Here is a 20,910-nt window from a genome sequence, read left to right as displayed (position 1 = left end):
ATAATTCGGTTATACTCCGTCCGAACAATCAGTCCGACAAATTTTCTGTGGTTTTTCAATCCCTTTTGATATGTGCATTTCTATCCCGTTCTTGTATATTTTCTATTATTGCGTTTTTGCAACCTTGCGTTCCATCTGATATGTGCATTTCTATCATATTATTGTATTTTTGTTTGCAACCCTGCATTCCAAAGAAGCCCTTGGAGGATGTTTTTAAAAAAAATTTCTTGACTTATTTGTCAAATAAATTATAATACAAAAAAAAATTACTGCTCCTTGTTATAAAAAAAAAGTCTCATTTTTTTTGTTGTAAAAAAATATCATAGAAGACATCTCCTATCAAAGCACAAAAAGCTGCTCAATTCAGCACAACAAAATAATAAATTTTCCACTGGCCCAGCCACGTACTCCCTCCGTACTCGTAAAGGAAGTCGTTTAGGACAATGTTTAAGTCAAATCTTGGAAATATAAATCATGAATAACTCTCAAGTGATTGAGTTTGAAAATGTAAAAAAATATATGAATAGATTTGTCTTGAAAAATACTTTCATAAAAGTATACATATATAACTTTTTAATAAATATTTTTATAGAAACAAGAAGTCAAAGTAATATTTTAAAGACCGTGTCACTGGCCTAAACGACTTTCTTTACGGGTAGTGAGGGAGTATATGATACTACTGTTTCTAAACAGAAATTAAAAGAAAAATGATCAAATAACCACCCAAAAGAAACGGCATAAAAACACTCCTTTGCAAACAAAAAAGAAAATACCGCCTAAAATACATGCCGAAAATAAATCCGAAAATCCGCCCGTGCTCCTCTCCCTTTCCTTCCTCTTCCCCAGGCCACCACCTCCCCCCCTCCCTTCGCTTCTCGTCTCGTCTCCTCCCCCCCCAAATCACCAGCCCGCTATTCACCATGCCGCCTCCTCCCCTCCTCCGCTCGCCGCCTCCGCCGCCGCTGACTGGCTGACCCCACCACCTCCCCCCCTCTCCCTGCCACGCGGGCCCCACACCATCTCCCCCTCCTCCAAATCCCCAAATCCCACCTAGCCCAACCCAATTTGATCGATCGATCGATCGATCGATCCGCCGCCGCCGCCGATCTCGCCGCCGACCATGTTCAACAAGATCATCAAGCGCGGCGGCCGCAAGGGCCAGCGCGCCGCCGACGGGGGCGACGCGGCGCACGGCCGCCCCGCCGCGGCCGCGCCGTCGTCGTCGTCGGGCGGCGCGCAGCCCCCCGTCACCGTCAACCACGCCTCCCGCGCCGCGGCGCCCTCCTCGCCCCCCTCGCCGCACGCGGCCGCGGCGGCCTCGGCGCCCTCCGCCGGCGCGGCGGCGAGCAACCAGGCGTCGTCCCACCACCACCAGCAGCAGCAGCCCGCGGCGGCGCCGCAGCCGCCGCTCCTCGAGCCGCTCCCGCTCCTCCGCGACGTGGCGGCCGCGGACCGCCCGGGGCTCCTCGTCCGCAAGCTCCGCCTCGTCGCCGCGCTCTTCGACTTCACCGACTCCCTCAAGCACCCGCGGGAGAAGGAGGCCAAGCGCCAGGCGCTGCTCGAGCTCGTCGACTACGTGCAGGCGCCCTCCCCCGCGGCCAACGCCAACGCGCCCGCCCGCCTCCCGGAGAACGTCCAGGAGGCCCTCGTCGCCGCCATCTCCGTCAACGTCTTCCGCCCGCTGCCCCCCGCGCTGCACGAGTCGGCCGCCGCGATCGATCCTGGCGCCGCCCCCGACGACGAGGAGGAGCCCTACCTCGACCCGGCCTGGCCTCACCTCCAGCTTGTCTACGAGCTCCTGCTCCGGTATGTCGTCTCGCCGGACACAGACACCAAGGTCGCCAAGCGATACGTGGACCACGCCTTTGTTCTCCGCCTCCTGGACCTCTTTGACTCCGAGGATCCACGCGAGCGCGAATATCTCAAGACGGTGCTCCATCGCATCTATGGCAAATTCATGGTCCACCGCCCGTTCATCCGAAAGGCTATCAATAATGTGTTCTACCGGTTCATCTTTGAGACCGAGCGCCACAACGGTATTGGCGAGCTCCTCGAGATTCTGGGAAGCATCATTAATGGCTTTGCGCTGCCAATGAAGGAGGAACACAAGCTGTTCCTCTCCCGTGCACTCATCCCATTGCACAAGCCCAAGTCCGTTGCAATCTACCACCAGCAGCTCTCCTATTGCATTGTTCAGTTCGTCGAGAAGGACTACAAACTTGCGGATACCGTAATCAGGGGACTTCTCAAGTACTGGCCTGTCATAAATTGCCAAAAGGAGGTACTGTTTCTCGGGGAGCTTGAGGAAGTACTTGAGGCGACTCAGCCTGCCGAGTTCCAGCGGTGCATGGTGCCACTATTTAAGCAGATTGGGCGCTGCCTTAACAGTTCCCATTTCCAGGTATGGTTTTCCTTTTGTTAATTTCACATTTGCACAACATTAAGTATATCTGCTCCCAGGAATGTGATTGTTTAGGCTAATATGCTCATATAAGGAGTATTCTTCTTTGAAGAAATGTGTCACATATAACTGGAATCTGGGATAAGCACGCCAGAACATAACTTATGTGGAGAGTGAAAAATCTCTCATTATAGGCACGTTGTATGGTTCTCTATAGATTACAGGCTTATGAGTGTACAGTATAGTTGAAAAGGAAAAAAGAGTTTGTTGGTCATGCCATGTGCTTCCTTCAAAATTAGATTCTGTTACTAGGCTGCTAGCTACTCATGTGAGAGTATCATCTGGTTAGATATAGGAAAGTTGCCTTTTTTGTGACATGCATGTTCTTCATCCATAAATATACACAATCAAGCTTTTCTTTGTTGAGAGTGTGGTGTGTTTAGGACAAAATGAAGGGTATGCATTCTACTGCTAAGTGGAATGCAAATGGGGCAATAGTTAATTTCAAAACAAAGTAACAATTTGTGGATAAATATTGGTTGTGACAAACAAAAGCCAATATACAATCGAGATCTGTTACAAAGAGTCTCAAAGGAATACATCAGAAGGCTATTCATTTTTTTCTTCCTGCTTTGGTTTTGATGTTACTTTTACTTTTGGTGTTAGCAACTTATTCATCATCATTATATTTCCGACATACTATATCTCAAGCACAGATGTGGGGTCTTGTTGAGATTTTTATGATTATACATGCACTTTTACTGCCTAGTTTTTTTTCTTTTTTTTTTACTTTTTGCTTGGGCCCATCGATATGTTTGTTTTTCAGAAAATTTACTATTACCTACAATTGGAATTGTGCTGTATTGTTTGTTCAACTTTTGTGGTTTAAGAAATCAAAGATTAGGAAGGTTAGCCATCTTGTTTTACCATTGCTAGGCATCTCTTTGTGCCATTTACGTGAGTCAAAGTTAAATATGCATGATTATCCACAGATGGGGACATAAGTGCTCTCTCTAGTTACATCTTGGCAAGAACACATGTTAAAATTATTATTTTTTTCTTTTACTCCAAACCATGTTCTAGTGTTCTACATCATAAGAGGCCACTATTTTATAACTTTTTTTAATGAATATTAGTACCATATGCGTACATTGCAACACATTACAGCTAAATATATTATAAGTCTAATATATAAAATGCAATAAATAAATAATTATCCTCAAATTAAAACTCATATATGATATATGAGACCAGCTTGCCTACACATACTCATATGCAAAGACACGGTATTTTTCAATAAAAATTTTATGCATAACACAGTCACAGAAACGCCTTCATATTTGCAGTCATAGATGATCTGTAGTGGGGATTGGTAATGAACCTACCATCACCTCAACTCTCTCTTTTAAATATTACTACTATAAGATAAAATATCTTTTAGCTGATTGGCCTTGTAAATGTTGGACTCTTTGTTTCTATTGCTACCTCTGCTGTTGATTAGACATTCGAATTAGCTTATTGCTTTGAGCATATTATATAGTAGTCTTATTCTTGCTTCATTGGAGTTTACCGGTATTTTTTTGTTTTGTTGATTGTGCGAGTGTGGCCATTATTTTCTTATGGGTTAAGTCCTAATTACCCCCTTCAACTATCACGAAAGTAAGAAATACCCCCCCCCCCCCAACTATTTGATCTGGATACAGAACCCTCCTTCCTCTTTTACCGGCGGTTTTGGGCTAATTACAGAGATTAATCTCCTAATGAGGACTGAGGAGACGGGCCCAGCCAGTCACATGAGGAGCACACGATGGAGTTAGCTACTGCATGTAGAGACAAATTTCCATGTTACTGTAATTGGCCCAAAATGGTCCAAGAGATTAGCTGCTAATTACAGAGATCCAAACCAGAGGCAGTGGCTGCATGCGACGTTCGTGGGGAGATGGCAGCCAACTGTTGGCCACACCTCTTTCTTCTTTTTTTTTTTTTGCATCCTCTGCGAAGCATCTCACCGGAAGGAAGCACAGTGCCATGCTCGCCTGGATGCTCGCCGGAAAGAAGCAGTCGTGCCGTCCAGTGCCTCCTGCACCTCAAGTGTTAGGGATTTGGGCTCTAGAGGATGGGGAATTTGAGTGAGAGAGAGATGAGGGAAGGGAGTTCTTTATTTTTTTGCCATGTCATCTATTGGAGTGCCACGTGAGATAACTCTGGACCAAAACTGCCTATAAATGGGAATGAGGGGGTTATGTGTCCGGACTGAACATTTAAGGGGTGTGATTTGTCTGGCATTAGAGTTGAGGGGGCTAAATCATACTTCCGTGATAGTTGAGGGGGGTAAATCGGACTTGAGCCTTTTCTTATACCACTTATTTTCTAATGCAATATGCCAGTGTTGTTTTCTTTGATCTGGCAATCAGGTAGCTGAATTAATATAGATTAGTCTGTCAAGCTATACTTCACAACTTTGAAATTTGAATGAAATCACACCTCATTATTTTAGTTCTATACCTCTCAGTTGCAACCTACTGGGCACCTTGTAGTCCAGTCTATATTTGACGCTGTAAAGTGAAGTGTGTTGATGGCCCATTTGCAGCCTTGCTAGATGCCAAAAGGGAAGCAGTTGCAGTGACACCCTTTCTCCAACTACTTTCATTGCCTTTTGTTGCATTCTGTGATGTTTACAACCATGTCTGAAATGTCTCATTCACTACCAAAACACTTCTGTTCGCCTCCTTTTCTTCCTTTGGCTCCAACTTCCATTTGAAGGCTTTGTTTATGAACATAGCTGCTCTTTCCCTTTTGATCATTGTTGTGAATATGTGGTTCTATGTTTTGGTGTACTCTGAATTCATTTCCATAAGACTCCTTTTAGCTGGAGGAGATTTAAATAGACAGAGAAGCTTATGCTTAAACATTTGAATTACTGAATCACTGAGATAGTGAGTTTATTCGTTGCTGAGATATTGTTGTTTTCTGGTTTCGTCGCGTTGTTCATAGGTCATGTTAGTGGATTCCTGCATTCGATGTTTGCAGATATGGAATTTTTTTAAAAGAAAATTAATTGCAATATCCCAATTTTATGTTGATCTCTTACTGATATCATGGTGCATCTTTTGAGGTTGTGTAACCCAATTCTCATCTTGTTATACATTACATGCACCAATATAATTGCCCTTCATTCATTCAAGTCAATGGTTTAGATGCGGTCTTGGTAACTTTGCCTATTTGATACTGCAGTCATTGCTTATTAGCAACCTGCTTTTTTATTTAATGATATCTTGGTTTACTGGTGCCATTTGTTAACTAAATATATTAATTAGATTAAATAGCATTGTTGGGATTAAGGTATTTCTTTTGTGTTTGGTTACTGGTCAGTCACTCTCGTCTGTAAACCCTGGTATCGTAGGATGAACTGTTAAACCCTGGTATCACATGAAAGTCTGTTATACTGTGCTGTCTGTTTGTTGCATATTATGGTTTGGCTAACATTTTTATTTTTTCTTAACTCACATCATTACACTATGTCTTTGTTTGCATCACAAGTTCTATCTGCATAACCTGTTTTTGCTGGCTCTGAAAATCACTGTATTTTAACTACTGGCCTTCCTGCTTTTGTAATGCATGACTGTGTCTTTTCTCGAACACCCTCTTCATTTGATCGTTGGTTTTCTTGGCAGGTTGCTGAGCGGGCTTTGTTCTTGTGGAACAATGATCACATTGTAAGCTTAATTGCCCAAAACCGTAGCGTTATATTTCCAATCATATTTGAAGCACTCGAGAGGAACATAACGAGCCACTGGAATCAAGCTGTTCATGGTCTGACTGCAAATGTGCGCAAGATGTTTTTGGACATGGACAGTGAGTTATTTGAGGAGTGCCAGCAGCAGTACATAGAGAAGCAAGCAAGAGCAAAAGATATGGAGGAGCAAAGATTGTCAGCATGGAGACAACTGGAAGCTGCTGCCGCCAAGGCTTCGGGAGATGACATGGTTTTGGTCAACTAGGTAATATATATTCCTCTTACTTCATTTCTTTGTTAGTGGTTGTGTCCCTAAGTTGTTTTTTTAGCCATGTAAGTTAAAAAAAAACTGTATTTGTCCTGGTTATGCCATTTTCGTCTTGTTTCCATTTGTTTTGTTTAGCATTTCTATGAGATGCATTGCCACTTTTTGTGCTGCTGACTTTTTGTTTTAATTTGGTCATGGCAGTCCACAAAAAGATGGAACACATTTGATGTATCAAACTTTCAATTGATTACGGACATTCGCTTTAGTAATTCCAAGCAAATCTTATTTGTACCAGCATCCATAAATATGCAAGCGACGCTTCAAAGATCATGCTTGCTCAGATGATTGGTGCTCACTTTATCTCACAAGCACTCGCGCGCACCAGTCGACTTGGTATCGATGTTGCTTGTGGTGTGCTTATCTCAATCTTTGATGGCATGGGGATTGCAAGGTCAGTGCTCCTTGGATCCACTGATGGTTTCTCAAAGTTCAGACACGATGATGCTTGCAAAAGACCATTTCTTCCAGAGTTAACATGCCCTTTGCCCACTGACGTCCTGCTACGGTACTGAGAAACTCTTCTTTTCTTCAATCCTCCTCCCTCTTTTTTTTTTTTTTGATCTACGTATGAATAATCGAACCCTTTGTATTAATCCTTCATTATTTGTCCTAGTTCGCTACCCACAATTTGGGGAAATGCAAGTAGAAAACGAGTGAGCTAGATGTAAGCTCTTCCTCTTTCTTTTTCTTTTCTTTTTATTCTTTTGGAGTATTTTTAATTCATCGTGTTGTATGGAAGTAACATAACCAATGGAGATAAGAGCGCTTTAATTTAGTGTTTGGTTGTACTGGAGTGCTAAAATGGCTCACCTGTAGGAATTGTCATGTTGTTCTTCTCGTTTTTCAGTCAACCTCCCCATGTAGCTTAGCTGCTGCTGCCCCTTGGTGTTACCAATGTTGCTGACCTGCTGCTTTTTGCATTTTGGTTTCCACAACTTGGGTCGGTCCTAGTTCTGTCGCTCGAAGTCGACGTGCTCGTGGGGGCCCACATGTCAGTGACGTTCTGAATTTTATTTTTTATTTTTGGTCCATTTTCTTTTCTTTTCTCCGAATTCACATGACAGCGACAAACTGTTACGATCTACAACCAAGCATGCCTTCGTCTGAAGACGCTGGAATTCTTCTTTTACAGTACGACTCCGTTGCAAAATTCGGGCATAACTAACCAAGTAGAGATGACGCTCTCATATTTCCTTGCGAAAACAACACGACTACTGCGTGTCCATCCCAGATGTACGTCAGATGTTCAGCTCCGCGATTACGCGGCAGATGTTCAGAGAAAAAGAAATGCTGAAAAGAAAATTTCCAATGCGATTTTGAGCCGCATTTTACGAACACTCGTCCGCTAGCTGTTCTCAAATGTGGTCGTACCAAACTGCCCCCAAAAAAGAAACTGAACTATTTTCATGTGTGATAATACCAAACTGCCAAAACTTGCATATCAGGAATAGAAGAGCACTTTGTTAAAAACCGAGACGCTTAATAAATCATATCAATTGTCCACCTTGCGCATGCACATTATTTGTCAATCAGGTGCTACAGCAACATGAAGCCAGCTGCTTTGGCCTCAAGGTCCTAAGAGTGCTGAAATTTTTCAGAGCTTCACATGTTTTCAAACTGGAGTATGTACAAAATGCCTGAGGCACGGGGCTGCTTATGATGGTGCTGATTCAGCTCCGTCATGAAGAGCACAGCAGACAACTGGTTTGTGATGCGACGTGTAAACCCTGATTGCCTCTCCGGTTGACATCGTCCACAATCTCGCCGTAGTGTCAGAGGAAGCTGCAAGACAACGGCAGGTTTGTTTGGTAACTCATGAAATTCAGCGATGGGGAATCATGGACAGCGTAATGCTAGTTTAGATTGTAGGAGTACCAGTTATCAAATAAGCACCATCTACTGAGAATACGCAGTCCCAAACCCAACGCTGGTGACCTGAGAGGTTAGCTCTTTATGTAAGGATCTCACTTAGAAATTCCACAGGTTTCATTTCGATAGGAAAAGTGAAGCACTGCTCAGGAACGCACCTACTAAAGTTTTTTCCAATTTGAAGCCATCAACATTCCAAATCTTCACAGTGTGGTCAGATGAGGCTGTTGCAAGGTACCTACAAAGCAAGCCAAAGCACATCAAATGAAATCCAACAAAATGAAGTAACTCGGAGTTAGTATTGCTACTTCCAAAAAAAATGCCAGTCTTGCATTTCTTGGATATTTAGAAGTGGAGATATTACTGATACTTCTATGTTCACAGATTATATATTGGGAATGAATGCCTAGGCAGCAATCTTCATAAATAACAGTACATTGGAAGCGACATGAACATGAAAAGGTAGTCATTTTGCACATGTATACCTGTTGGGGTCACAGAACTCTGGGGAAAGCAGGCACTTCAGAATGTAACCATCATGTGCTTGCAATTTATGGAGGGGTTCAAAGCAGGTAATTGTCTACATAAGAAATTCCGTCAGCTTGGAGATCAAGAAATCACAACCTTATGTTCAACAACAGAAAAGTCAGGACAAGCTGTCTCCTATTTTCATTTTAGGAAATTCAGTAGGACTGACAGACCTGAGTACCCTTAAGCAAGCGCCAGACGTAACATGTCCCACGGTTATTTGCAGCAACCACCATACTCCCATCCCACATGACTGTCAGGGATCTTACAGCAGTATCAACCTCTGGCACCTAGATAGATGGAACCAACACATCAACACTTCATTTCCCATGGAGTGATATCTTAAAACTGAACTACAACTCACCAGCTCACAGCTGCACGAGTTAGCAGCCAAATCCCACACACGTATGTTTCCGTTCTGATCACCAGATATTAGCTCTTTCTGAAAGGTCAAGAGAATGTCGGACCAAAATGATGCAGAATGAATGTGACAAAAAAAAAGGGCCCTTCTATATTATTCCATCCATTTCATCCAACAAGAAAGTTAACATATTAACACAGCAAGAAACTTAAATTGCAAGAAAAAAATCAGTAGTGATTTCTCTGACTGTTGCCAATGCTGACAAAGAAAGTCAATGTCAGGCCTTCTCTGCAGTCAGTAATGGCTCAGTTTGGATATCACATGAATGTTAATATACAGCGATAAATATGGATGTAACAACTGTGCCAGCATATTTGATATAAACAATAGAAAGTGATGCGCATGAATTTTGTATTAGCAGCTAAATGCCAATCTTATGGTGAAGTGTAACATAAATTGGATGATGGATTTTTCGATCATCTAAGACAATGAAAATCCTAACCTGATTTGGGTGCAGAACCACAGTGTTCACAGCAGCACGACTTTCATATTCTCGTTGACAAGTGGCAGTGCTGAAAACATACATGTAATTAGGAAGAACAATTAAAAGGCATAGCACACATCACAGACTAGAATTTTAGTACTTATAGCATAAAAGCCAAGTATATAATGGTGTTCTGGTTTAAACTTATATATAAATGATATTTTGCAACCTTTTACATGGGTGACATTTCGATTATTCAAGAATAAGAGAAAATCAAGGTGATGGACTATATTGTGGACCTGCATGAGAGCAGCTAGAGATTGTTTGCAGGCTAGTCTAATCAGAGTATGCGAGAAAAAAAATTCCCACGAGTCCACTGGCCAAAAAAAATAAAGCTGCAATTCAAGAAACAATAGGCAATAATAAGTCAGATAACCTCACCGCAAATCCCAGATTCTCACAGTACCATCCTCAGAACCTGAATACATCCAGTTGCCATCACAATGGAATCCCACAGCCATCACATTACTAGTATGTGAGTCATAACTAATTACCTGATAAGTGTGTTGTACATCGTGATTAAGTAGGTAAAAAGAGCATATTGGCCCAGACTGGTTCATTTAGAAAAATGTACGTACCGGATGGTTACTGTTTGAGTTAATGTCAAAAAGACGGATATGAGGATTGCCAGCAGCAGCTAAGAAACGCTTGTCTGGGGTTATCTCAAGGCGGTTAATATGCTGCAAGAATCGGGTTATCAATAGACATAAGATACGCAAGATTGCTAGTAACATAGCTGCTACAATCTAAAAGATAATAACCAATAGACCAACCATTGGTCTAAAATCTAGTCTAGGAGTTTCCTGGATGTTGTATCATAGCGCGTCGATGGGAAAGAACAGGTTAAATTTTAAACATAAAAAAGGAAATATGGAACATCACCATACAATTACCATGAAGACAAATAGAGAAAGCATAACAACGTCATTACTTAAGTAGTGCAAAATGATGCATGAGTAGGTCCATTTATCCAAGAAAAACAAATAAGGAGAAGGAAGCATGGCCCTGAAAAAACAATAAAACAATCATGCCATCTCATCTCAAGAACCATTGTACTATGTTTCAGTAATTCCAGACTTCCAATACAAGGAGAAATAAGTTAACAAGCCTCACGTAGACAAAGAATGGGCATCCCATTGCATGGTCTTAATGAGTGAAATGTTTAAAAAAAATAAAATAAAAGGGGAAGTACAAAGGTAGCTAATACCACAACAAACCATGGAATAAACTGCACATCAAGAGAATCATGTGGCAATACTGACCGATTCCGTATGTTGAAGAGTGCGGTAACAGCGACCACTCTTAGCTTCCCAAAATTTTATTGAGTGATCATAACTTGCAGTTGCTAGGATAACAGAAGGTTGAGCCATTTTAAACCTCCTTCCTGCGATTCCATCAAAAACCCTCTCAAAATGAAAAACAATGTAGCTGAAGCAACAACAGTATGCCAAAAAAAAAAAAAAAAAGAGGATGGACTATGTTCCCGTCCTTACAGTATACCGCAAAGCTTGGATCAAACTTCACATGTACAGGCCAACCGTACATGAATCAGTGGCGGATCTAATCATAGGACATGGGGGCAAACTTCTAGAACAGAAGCTAGGGTTAACGCAAATTCGAGAAAAAGGGGACGGATGCGGCGGAAGCAGGAGGACGAGGGATGGATGGGGGATCGGCGGTGGCGGAGGATGCGCTCACCAGGGTGGAAGCGGCAGGACGAACGACGGCGGCGTGGTCGCTCGCGGGATGGATGGGGATCGGCGGGGGCGGTGCGCAAGGCCAAAGTGACGAGGAGTCGAGGAGGAGGCGCCGCCGTCACTGCAAGGCCACCGCCGCACAGGGTGCTCGGGTCACGGAGTATGGAGAAGAATTTTTTTAAAAAAAGAGAGAGAGAGAGAGAAGAAGGAAAGGAGAAAAAAAAAGAAAAATGAAAATTTTTACGGAATTGCTAAGTCTATGTCGACAGAAAATCCAACCTTAAATCTTGCAATTTTTGGATCACTGGATGTGCTTCACGATTCGTGCTCTTCTTCTCCAACTCCGGCGACCACCTTTTCTTCTCTGGCGCCGGCGAACCCAAACTTCGGTAGAGAGCCGACGAATTAGGATCCCAGGGTGGGGTGGGGTGGGGGTGGGAAGGGGGAAGGGGAAGGGGAAGAGGGGGGGAGTTCGCTGGCTTTAGAGGGAGGCCGTGGAAGGCGCTAGCCCGGCGGTGGGCGGCGGATCGGGCGGGCGGCGGGCCAGTGTAGGCGGCGAGGGCAAAGCGGAAAGAGTGGTAAGAGGAGGCGGCTGGTGGTGGCGCCTCGCCGCCGACGACGGGGAAGACGATGGACAGCTCGCCGCTGCCGGCTTGAGGCAAAGAAGAGGAGAGAGAGGGGAAGGGGGAAGGGGAGGGGGGCCGGCCGGGTGGGCCTCGCCGGTGCCGTTGACACCCTTCGGCCAGGCGGCGAGGCCAGGCGGCGGCGTGCTGGGGTGGCAGCGGCGGCGTGAGGAATCGGGAGAGGAGAGAGGATTTTTAGGGTTTGGTTGCCTGCACGAATCTTAAAACAATCGGGTGGTCCAAAATTTGCAAGATTTTTGAGGGGTTTTCTGTCAAATGATCTATAGTCAGTCCCAAATTTTTAAGTGGGTCCTTTTTGTCCATAAAGATGATGTCACGTCATATCCGTGTGGTATGTCACATCAGCGCCATATAGGATTCTAGAGGGACTGTGGCGATTTAAGACATAAACGACACACTTTGACAAGGTCTAGGCAGGGGCGGGCATTCGGTCTGACTGTAAATTTCGGTCTCGGTCTTCGGTCTTTCAGTCATTTCGGTCTTTGAAAAATGAAGACCAAATTTTAACACAAAAATATCATGACCGACAAATTCAGTCTCGGTCCTAACCGAAATTCAACAATATTTTCATATATGCAAAGAAATAATAGAAATTTTCAGCACAGAAATCACAAAAAATATCATAAGCACGTATGAGTAAAGACTCTTATTAAGTTGCATGCCTAGAAATGAAAATTATAGTCTAATCCTACTGAACTTAGTGGATTGTAGGTTGCATTATATTTAGACTTTTTTTTGTTAATTTGATCTTTTCGGTCTATTCGGTTAACTGAGGAGACTAACCGAATTGACGGAATAAAATTCGGTCCTTCACTGCCTAGGATTGAATTGATGACCAAATTTTTCGGTCTCAGTTTCGGTCTTTTCGGTTTAGTCCTTTTCTGCCCACCCCTAGTTCTGAGACTTGGATCTGAATTTTGAGAGTTTTGTGACCTAGATGATATAACACTACAAGTTTAAGGACCGTATGTGCACTTTACTCTGATCTAAAATAGTCTAGATAATAATTGCTAGTGGTTGATGATACGACACACTTGCATGTTAAGTTTTTAGATTTAGTGGACATCAACTTTATAGTAAGATAGGATAAGGGTGATAAGCTATGTTAACTAGATACGGGGATACATATACGGATACGGATACAGATATATCGATACGGGGATACAACATTTTTTAAAAAATAAGGATACGGGGACATGCTTATATATTTTTTATATATATTAGAAATACAGAAAAAATAAGAATTTTTTTGTAAGAAAATAGCAATATAATACTAGTATTAGTGCATTCCAGTCCATAACAATCTTCTCCAATTCTTCTATTCTAGTTGACGAAGCGATTAAGCCCCCCAAGACTGCAAATAGCATACAAAACACGAATTAATAGTTCAATCATACATAGTTGTTCTTGATGAATGTGCATCAACATTAGCTGATTAGCAGCCGCACTACACCTACGATTGCTAGATGCACTAGTACAGATTGCACCGTAGCACTTGGATCTAACAAAAACAATAGTACTTGACTACTTGTCCTAAAATAATAGAGGCACTGGAGATAAGCATGGAACACTAGAGAAGTGGATTTGCCTCAGGTATTCAGGGAAACAAAGAAGAAACAGCGTCGGTGCTTCGATGCAGCCGGTGTTGTGCTTGCCTTGGGCAGCGACAGCCCTGGCAGCCTGGGCGGCTAGCCCCTGCCTCTAAGAATGGTGGCGGAGGTGCTGTTCCTGTGCGCCCATCAGCGGGGATTCGATGGAGCCATGCTTCTCATAGAGGAGGCGATGTGCCGCCGGGCGCGGCGGCGACACAGCTGCACACCTACACCCGGCGTGTGAGGACGACCTTACTAGGACGCGTGCGAGATGCATCGGGTTGGGAGGCGGCGAGGCCCAGCGGAGGGCGGCTCTGCACAGCGATGACGGAAGCCGGGGGCACGCGCTGCAAGGGCGGATAGCATAGAGTGCGAGGCCGCGAGCAGCTGAAGAAAGTTGGGGGAGGCGGCGCGTATCAGACGCGTATCAGGAATTGTTTCAATTATTCTAAAATAAAAAAAATAGCTGGATACGTACGGGATATGTATCCGAACATATCCGTATCCATATGAAGGCAGGAAGCCATATCCAGGTAACTTAAGTGATATAAAAATAATGACAAATCATAGAATTGACAAACGGCTGGCTTGAAGATACTTGTCTAGTCCTCGCTATCTAGTCTGGTCGGGATATGATATGGCTAGTGAAGTTTAACTTGGATGTAAGCTGATTTCCCGGCTAGATGGTTTAAGCGATCTTTCTATTTTTTAAAAAATACTTTATGATGTTAGAGTATTTATACATTCTATGAAAATAAAACCCTAATCTAGTGTGAAATACTCCCTCCGTCCCATAATATAAGGGATTTCGAGTTTTTCTTGCACTGTTTGACCACTCATCTTATTCAAAAAATTTTGGAATTATTATTATTTTATTTGACTTATTTTATTATCCAAAGTACTTTAAGCACAACTTTTCGTTTTTTATATTTGCACAAATTTTTTTAAATAAGAAAAGTGGTCAAACAGTACAAGCAAAAACTCAAAATCCCTTGTATCATGGACGGACGGTTCGTTTGGTTGGAGGGAGTTTTTAAGAGGAATTGAGAGTTTAGAGGGATGAGGCTATTAAGTGTTTTGTTTGGTTGGGAGACATGGGAATTTTGGTGGGATAGGGATGGAGAATTGAGGAAGGAACTCCCTCCTTTTCAATATCTGGCTAGGGGCAGGTAATTGGGAGGGAATTCCTCCTTTACTTTGTCTAAGCAAATCTCAGCCATCCGTTTTTATTAATGACCTAATCTCCAATTAAACTCCCTATCAATTTCCATCACCTCTACCAAACAATATATTAGGATTAAAAATCAAATTCCCATATTAATCTCATCATCAATTCCCTCGTATAAACTCCCAATCCCCTTCCATCGAGTTACCAAACAAGCCGGGAGGGTAGTACGATATTTATTTGGAACCCTATTTATTTTGGGATGGATGATGGGAGCACTGCCGAGTTGCTGAAGCTGAAGAGCTGAACGCGGAGAGGCGGTCGTAGGCCTTCTTCCCCTCTCCGTCTCGTGTCCCACGCACGCACACCTTTCCCCCCCTCTCTCCCTCCCTCCTCCGCCATCCCTAGCAGCCGCCCCGCACCCGCGCCCGCACCATGACGAGCTCCTCCTCCCCTTCCCGCAAGGTACCAAACCCTAACCCTAACCCCCTCCTCTCTACCCTCATCCCCTCCCGATCCCATCTCCCCTCCGCCCCGATTCGCCGTAATTTGTTTTGGGGTTTTTTTTTCTCTCTCTCTCTCTGAGCTGTTTGTGTGTGTGTATGTGTGTTCGTGCAGGTGCTGAGCAAGATCGCGTGCAACCGGCTGCAGAAGGAGCTCGCGGAGTGGCAGGTCAACCCTCCCTCCGGCTTCAAGCACAAGGTCACCGACAATCTCCAGAGGTGACCCCCCCCCCCCCCCCCCCCCCCCCCGCGACCACTCCAAACCCACGCGGTTTTTGTCCTTGCCGCTTTCGCGTTTCGTCTCTTTCCCTTTCGATTCAGATGAAATCGCAAACCCTTTTCGGCGTCCTGATTGACCCAGGATCTCCTTTTTTTCTATGAGGGTTTTGGCCGCGTAGTCGTGAAATATTCAGTCGTTCATGTTCTTGTATGATTTATTTATTTTCAACTTTGATACTTTCTTGTGATTTTTTATCCATGTGAAAAGCATGAAAAATAATATATCATGATATGGATTATTCCGAAATAAAAAAAGGTGGGTCATCGAGGTCGCGGGGGCTGCGGGCACGCTCTATGCCGGAGAGACATACCAATTGCAGGTGGACTTCCCTGAGCATTACCCCATGGAGGCTCCCCAGGTGGGATTTCTTGCCTTCTCTTTATACTATTTATTTATACTGTGTTTAGTTTGGGTATACTGCATGCACTGGAATCCAACGCTTTGGGTTTGATCGACTTGTTTTTCTGTAGGTCATATTTCTTCATCCAGCGCCAATGCATCCGCACATTTACAGCAATGGGCATATCTGTTTAGGTAAAATGATTGTATGCTCCTATTGATGCATAAATAATTGTTGTTTTCGTTCTTGATGCTTTTGCCCACTCCATTAATTCTCTTGGGTGTACAGCATTTTTACTGGACCTGTTTTACAGTTTTAGCATGTCCACGAAATATGCCTTTCTGTCTTGCTAATGAAAGCTGCCATCTTCAATGGCAAGCATAATACTTAGGAGTTTAAAGTAGTAAATAACTAGGGTAGTAACTGTATGATAAGTTTTAAACACATTTAGCTATCCCAGCTGTACCTTTTAACTTTATATATGCTGGGAAGTGTACAAACTTAGAAAGTAACACTTGAAGTCCTTAGATATGGGTGTATGGGCATAGAGGAAGTGACTAGAATATAGGTGGATTAACCTTATCCACTTCTATTTGTCTAGGGTAATCCTGTGTTAGATAATGTTGACCAAGATCAACACTTGTCTCTTCCACCACCACATGTTGTTTTTAGCACCTTTGCATATCCTCTTGTCGTTCATGATCAAGAACTCCCAACTTTTTGACACATCTGGGCAATTCTGCTATTATGTTCCTGATTGACATTTAACAATTTGACTATTGGCTGTGCTGTGATGTCTGGTCTGTTCATGGAGGTTCTGGATGTAGTTAAGCTGAAATTCTAGCCTATGTGGTTATCTAGTTAAATTTATCCTTAAGAGGCTGCACCCCTTATTTAGTGGAAGTTCTCTTGTAAGTTACAACACACAAGTTAATTGATGTGTACTATGTACTTTATGTAATTCCTTGATGCATTGAAATGGATGGTTACAAACTTTCCGGTGGATTGGTAAAATAGTTTATGATAGAGCGGTGTTGAGATGAACCATTCAATAAATTCTCCCAACGTAGCAAACCTGTACAATAAGATGTCTTGTACTCAACAATTTTTACAAGATGTTATGAAACACATAATACATGCCTGCCAGATACCTCAAGTTATTAGATGTTATTGTTGTGCATATATTCTAATGGTGGGATATTCCAAAATCTTCTTGTATTAATGGGACAATACTGTACATTGTCATCGGATATTGTCCTGCCTGCTGTGAAATGTTCAATCCAGTGTAGATTGCTAAGTGTACAGAATCTAACTAGTTTGTCATCCTTTTCAAGAAAAATGGTTGCCCATGATATAAGCATTCCCACTATCAGCTTACATTAATATTGGCAAGCACAAGTCCTCTGCAGTATTACTTCTCTAGTTAAAGCAATGCCTTTTTGCAGATGTATATGCAGCAGATGCACCCTAGAAAATTTTCAAATCTTGAGCATCCTGACCATGGTTCAAGAAGGCGCTAGTTGGGTGACTGGGGGGCGCCTCGGTTAGGCCAGATAGTCAAATCCAAGAAATTAGCAAGCATATTGCATAAAACTTGGACTTCATAACACTAAAATAGCAACAGAACACCACCCACGTTAGTTCAGCCGCCTAATGCACCATCTAATACTTAATCGTGGCGGCTACCTAGTGCATAGAGCCAACTTTTAGAACACTGATCTTGACTCCCAAGTTGCTCATATTTAACGGCTTACCCATAGTATAAAAATCCACCGGACGGCAAGCCGGCACAACTCGTGGTTCACAGCAACCCCCACTGCCACCCCCCCTCCCCCTCAGCACGCGCGCACACACACACACACACACACTCTGCCTGGTCCCACCGTTGGACTGCTGAACCATGGCTCACTAAAATCGATACCGATGTATATTCTCCATGTAACACAAGTGATTTGCTACCTGGATGGTTGAAGGGCAGCAGCTGCAGGTTGCTCACCAGTGTTCTATCCTCTGCCTCCTTTTTTTTCTCATAACTGGGCCTAACTTGCCATTCACTGATGAGCCGTGCGGTTTATGATCCGTTTCCATTGGTTCACCAGTTCTTAGAAAAACCATCTGGTTTTCCTGGTTTACTCTCCTCTCCAATAGCAGAAGCGATCCTTCACACAAACCGAACCGGAAGGGATGCTGGTTAAGTATGATGGTGCACCTTCCTCTTTTTTAACTGAATTATTGTCTTTTCAACTTTGCAAACATTCAGTTCCTTTCCTAATGCAGTGATGCCACTTTTTGGAATGATTGTTTTGCTACTTTATTTGTCTATCACTCCACCTGTCTAGTTCAGTACAAAATGAAATTTGGTGAATTGAGTTGTGCATTTGCATTCCCCTTTACTTTCTAACATTAATATAACCATGTTTTGACTTTTAATGCAATACATGACCAGAGGAATGCCTCCTTTTATGCAAAGAGCATGTGTTTTGTAGGTGAAAGGTATCTATTACACCATACAAATGAATCTAGCATGGCTCAATGCATTTAATTCCCTTACTATGTGTGCTGGATAACCTTTTTTCCCGGTTTGATGGTGTGGCTTGTTTGTTTTTTCCTGTCAACTAGCGACATACCCATGCTTTGCTATTGGCAGAAGAAACAAAATATTATTGTATGTCATAGTAAAACATATTTTATCAAATATCTTGGCATCACTTGTTTGCTTATTTTATTATCTGATACTAGAAAAGGCTATTTTAATTTTATTATTGTTATACGGTTTAGCTAAGGTGAAATTCACTACAGGAATTTGCTTGGATATATGTTAGAAAATCATGAGCTGCAATTAGGAGTACGACTCATGTCTCAAGTTAGTATGCGAATTTTTTTTAAAGAGATTTCTTATATGACTCCTGTGTTTCCAAAAGCGAATAAACTTAAAAAAACCAACTCAAACACAGATCTGTATTTCCAAAAGCAAACAAACTTAAAAACCGACTCAAACACGGATGACGTACGAAAGTACCGGCAAAAACATCTTCAATTTTTATAATAGTAGAGATTTACTTGATTGGACCAAATATTGGACTATTCCATAATATTAGAAAATATCATGGAACAATTTGTAAAAACTGCTAAAGCAATAGCGGGGTGGCAGATTCATTGCCACCACCACTTGAGGCTTTTAAATGAGTTTATATATTGGTTAATTGCCACGTTAATTTCTAGGTTATTTTTTAGGGCAAAGCAGGGCTAAGTTTATTACTTGGAGAATATGATGGATATGCTTCCGAGCTTTTTGCTGGCCTATGTTATCAAGAATTCAAGAGATGTCTTTCTAAAATAAAGGACCGAAACCTGCGATTTGGTGACACAAAATACCTTGCATGCCTTTTTTTTTTTTTGTAATTCTGGACCCTAAAAATGCTAAATTTTGCCCCCTTTTTATTTTTTTTCTTTGTACACATTGTTTGGAAAGTCTACTCACGATTGCCTTTATAATTTGAAGTTTTGAACCTAACCAGCAAGAAAATGGAAATCTAATGGACTACTTGGGTTGCCTTAGTGGTTGTATTTTTGCTTGGATGGGTTCTGGAATTTTTGTCCACCTACCATCTTTGTTTAACAATTAACATGTCAATTTGACCGCAGATATATTGTTTACTGTTGTTTCACTTGTCTGCAGATATATTGTATGACTCGTGGTCACCGGCGATGACCGTTAGTTCTGTTTGTATCAGTATCTTGTCCATGTTGTCAAGCTCACCAGCAAAGGTTATAGAGCTCCACTGTGTCCTCTCCTGTTTAAATGGAGATCATGCATCTGACCATATTATATGTTTATTATATGTTGGTTGCAGCAACGTCCTGCCGACAATGATCGCTATGTCAGGAACTGCCGCAATGGGAGGTCGCCGAAGGAGACCAGGTGGTGGTTTCATGATGACAAAGTGTGATTGGTTCCAACTTCCGGTTGGCTTCTCCTCAGCAACCCTTTTACCCGCCACCCTACCTTTACATGGCGTCCTCCATGGGAGATGATTTAGGCATATTTTTAAGCGATCTATTTGACCGCAAATTAACATGCCTTTGTGGTTTGTAAATGAATGTGAACCTGTATCGAATCCTAGACTTATTAATTACTATACCTTGGATATATAGAATAATTACATGTGTATCTTGCTTATTGCCCAAAATAGAGGCATCAAATGCAGTCAAAACTTTGGTTTTCTGGGTTTTCCGATATGTCCCGTAACGGTACGTCGGTACATAACATTGTTTGTTCCAGTTGGAGCTGTAATCCTGCTTTATTTCCTGTTTTGTTTTTTTTTCTTTTCTTGACTGTAGTTGGAGCTATAATCCAGTTGTGTTTTTTTTTTCTTCTTTTCTTTACTGTAGATGGAGCTATTATCCGGTTTGTTTACTGTTTTGCCTCTTTTTTTCTTCAACAGTTGAACATCACAGCTCAGGCCCTGTTTAGTTCACAAAACAATAATTTTTCACGCTGTCATATCGAATGTTTGGACACATGCATAAAATATTAAATGTAGAAAAAAAAATCAATTACACATATTGCATGTAAATTATGAGACATTTTTAAGTCTAATTGTATCATGGTTTGACAATGTGGTGCTACAGTAAACATTTACTAATAACGGATTAATTAGGCTTAATGAATGTCTTGCAGTTTTCTGGCGGAAACTGCAATTTATTTTATTATTAGACTTAAGTTTAATACTTCAAATATGTGTATGTATATTCGATGTGATAACCGAACAGAAAAATTTTCTTCAACTAAATAAGGCCTCAGTCAAACTTCAAGATCTCTCAAATTTCTTCAGAGGAAATTTGCACATGATCTATCACATCATTGTCTCTTGCACCTAAGGAAGTGAGTTTTTGTGCTCCTAAGAGAGTGAATTTTTGTC

General features: G+C 42.3%; 3 protein-coding genes across 5 annotated transcripts; 2 read left to right on the top strand and 1 right to left on the bottom strand.

The window, feature by feature from the left end:
- Positions 1–874: 874 nt before the first annotated feature.
- On the top strand, positions 875–7,240 carry LOC127766561 (serine/threonine protein phosphatase 2A 57 kDa regulatory subunit B' beta isoform-like). Of its 2 annotated transcripts, none has more exons than XM_052291640.1 (3): positions 875–2,401; positions 6,076–6,402; positions 6,701–7,240. In XM_052291640.1, the coding sequence occupies exons 1-2, from the start codon at positions 1,121–1,123 to the stop codon at positions 6,400–6,402; spliced, it is 1,608 nt and encodes a 535-aa protein (XP_052147600.1). In that variant the 5' UTR covers positions 875–1,120; the 3' UTR covers positions 6,701–7,240. The 2 variants fall into 2 exon arrangements, with proteins under 2 accessions (XP_052147600.1, XP_052147599.1); XM_052291639.1 differs by having other exon boundaries at positions 6,607–7,240.
- Positions 7,241–7,955: 715 nt separating this feature from the next.
- LOC127766562 (target of rapamycin complex subunit LST8) lies at positions 7,956–11,639 on the bottom strand. Of its 2 annotated transcripts, XM_052291642.1 has the most exons (12): positions 11,466–11,639; positions 11,261–11,354; positions 11,030–11,151; positions 10,346–10,447; positions 10,149–10,261; positions 9,726–9,795; positions 9,227–9,304; positions 9,036–9,152; positions 8,820–8,914; positions 8,493–8,572; positions 8,341–8,400; positions 7,956–8,247 (listed from the first exon to the last, which is right to left on the bottom strand). In XM_052291642.1, exons 3-12 carry the CDS (start codon positions 11,135–11,137, stop codon positions 8,120–8,122), a joined length of 951 nt encoding a protein of 316 aa, XP_052147602.1. In that variant the 5' UTR covers positions 11,138–11,151; positions 11,261–11,354; positions 11,466–11,639; the 3' UTR covers positions 7,956–8,119. The 2 variants fall into 2 exon arrangements, with proteins under 2 accessions (XP_052147602.1, XP_052147601.1); XM_052291641.1 differs by lacking the exon at positions 11,261–11,354 and having other exon boundaries at positions 11,466–11,638.
- A 3,500-nt stretch (positions 11,640–15,139) lies between these two features.
- On the top strand, positions 15,140–20,219 carry LOC127766205 (probable ubiquitin-conjugating enzyme E2 18). The gene is made up of 6 exons (XM_052291287.1): positions 15,140–15,330; positions 15,484–15,587; positions 15,904–16,006; positions 16,119–16,182; positions 19,668–19,756; positions 19,843–20,219. Exons 1-6 carry the CDS (start codon positions 15,301–15,303, stop codon positions 19,936–19,938), a joined length of 486 nt encoding a protein of 161 aa, XP_052147247.1. The 5' UTR covers positions 15,140–15,300; the 3' UTR covers positions 19,939–20,219.
- Positions 20,220–20,910: the final 691 nt, after the last annotated feature.

This window comes from Oryza glaberrima, chromosome 3, assembly GCF_000147395.1.
Source record: "Oryza glaberrima chromosome 3, OglaRS2, whole genome shotgun sequence".
Classification (NCBI taxonomy): domain Eukaryota; kingdom Viridiplantae; phylum Streptophyta; class Magnoliopsida; order Poales; family Poaceae; genus Oryza; species Oryza glaberrima.
The sequence above is the reverse complement of the archived record's forward strand: the minus strand, read 5'-3'. Positions and strand labels throughout refer to the sequence as shown.

Coding starts and splice junctions, on each gene's coding strand:
- LOC127766561 (XM_052291640.1), top strand. CDS start 1,121: ATGTTCAACAAGATCATCAAGCGCGGCGGCCGCAAGGGCCAGCGCGCC. Junction 2,402..6,075: donor TTAACAGTTCCCATTTCCAG/GTATGGTTTTCC, acceptor TTTTCTTGGCAG/GTTGCTGAGCGGGCTTTGTT.
- LOC127766562 (XM_052291642.1), bottom strand. CDS start 11,137: ATGGCTCAACCTTCTGTTATCCTAGCAACTGCAAGTTATGATCACTCA. Junction 8,915..9,035: donor GCTTGCTTAAGGGTACTCAG/GTCTGTCAGTCC, acceptor TTTCTTATGTAG/ACAATTACCTGCTTTGAACC. Junction 8,248..8,340: donor TGGTGCTTATTTGATAACTG/GTACTCCTACAA, acceptor GTTGTCTTGCAG/CTTCCTCTGACACTACGGCG.
- LOC127766205 (XM_052291287.1), top strand. CDS start 15,301: ATGACGAGCTCCTCCTCCCCTTCCCGCAAG. Junction 15,588..15,903: donor GTCACCGACAATCTCCAGAG/GTGACCCCCCCC, acceptor AAATAAAAAAAG/GTGGGTCATCGAGGTCGCGG. Junction 16,007..16,118: donor ACCCCATGGAGGCTCCCCAG/GTGGGATTTCTT, acceptor GTTTTTCTGTAG/GTCATATTTCTTCATCCAGC.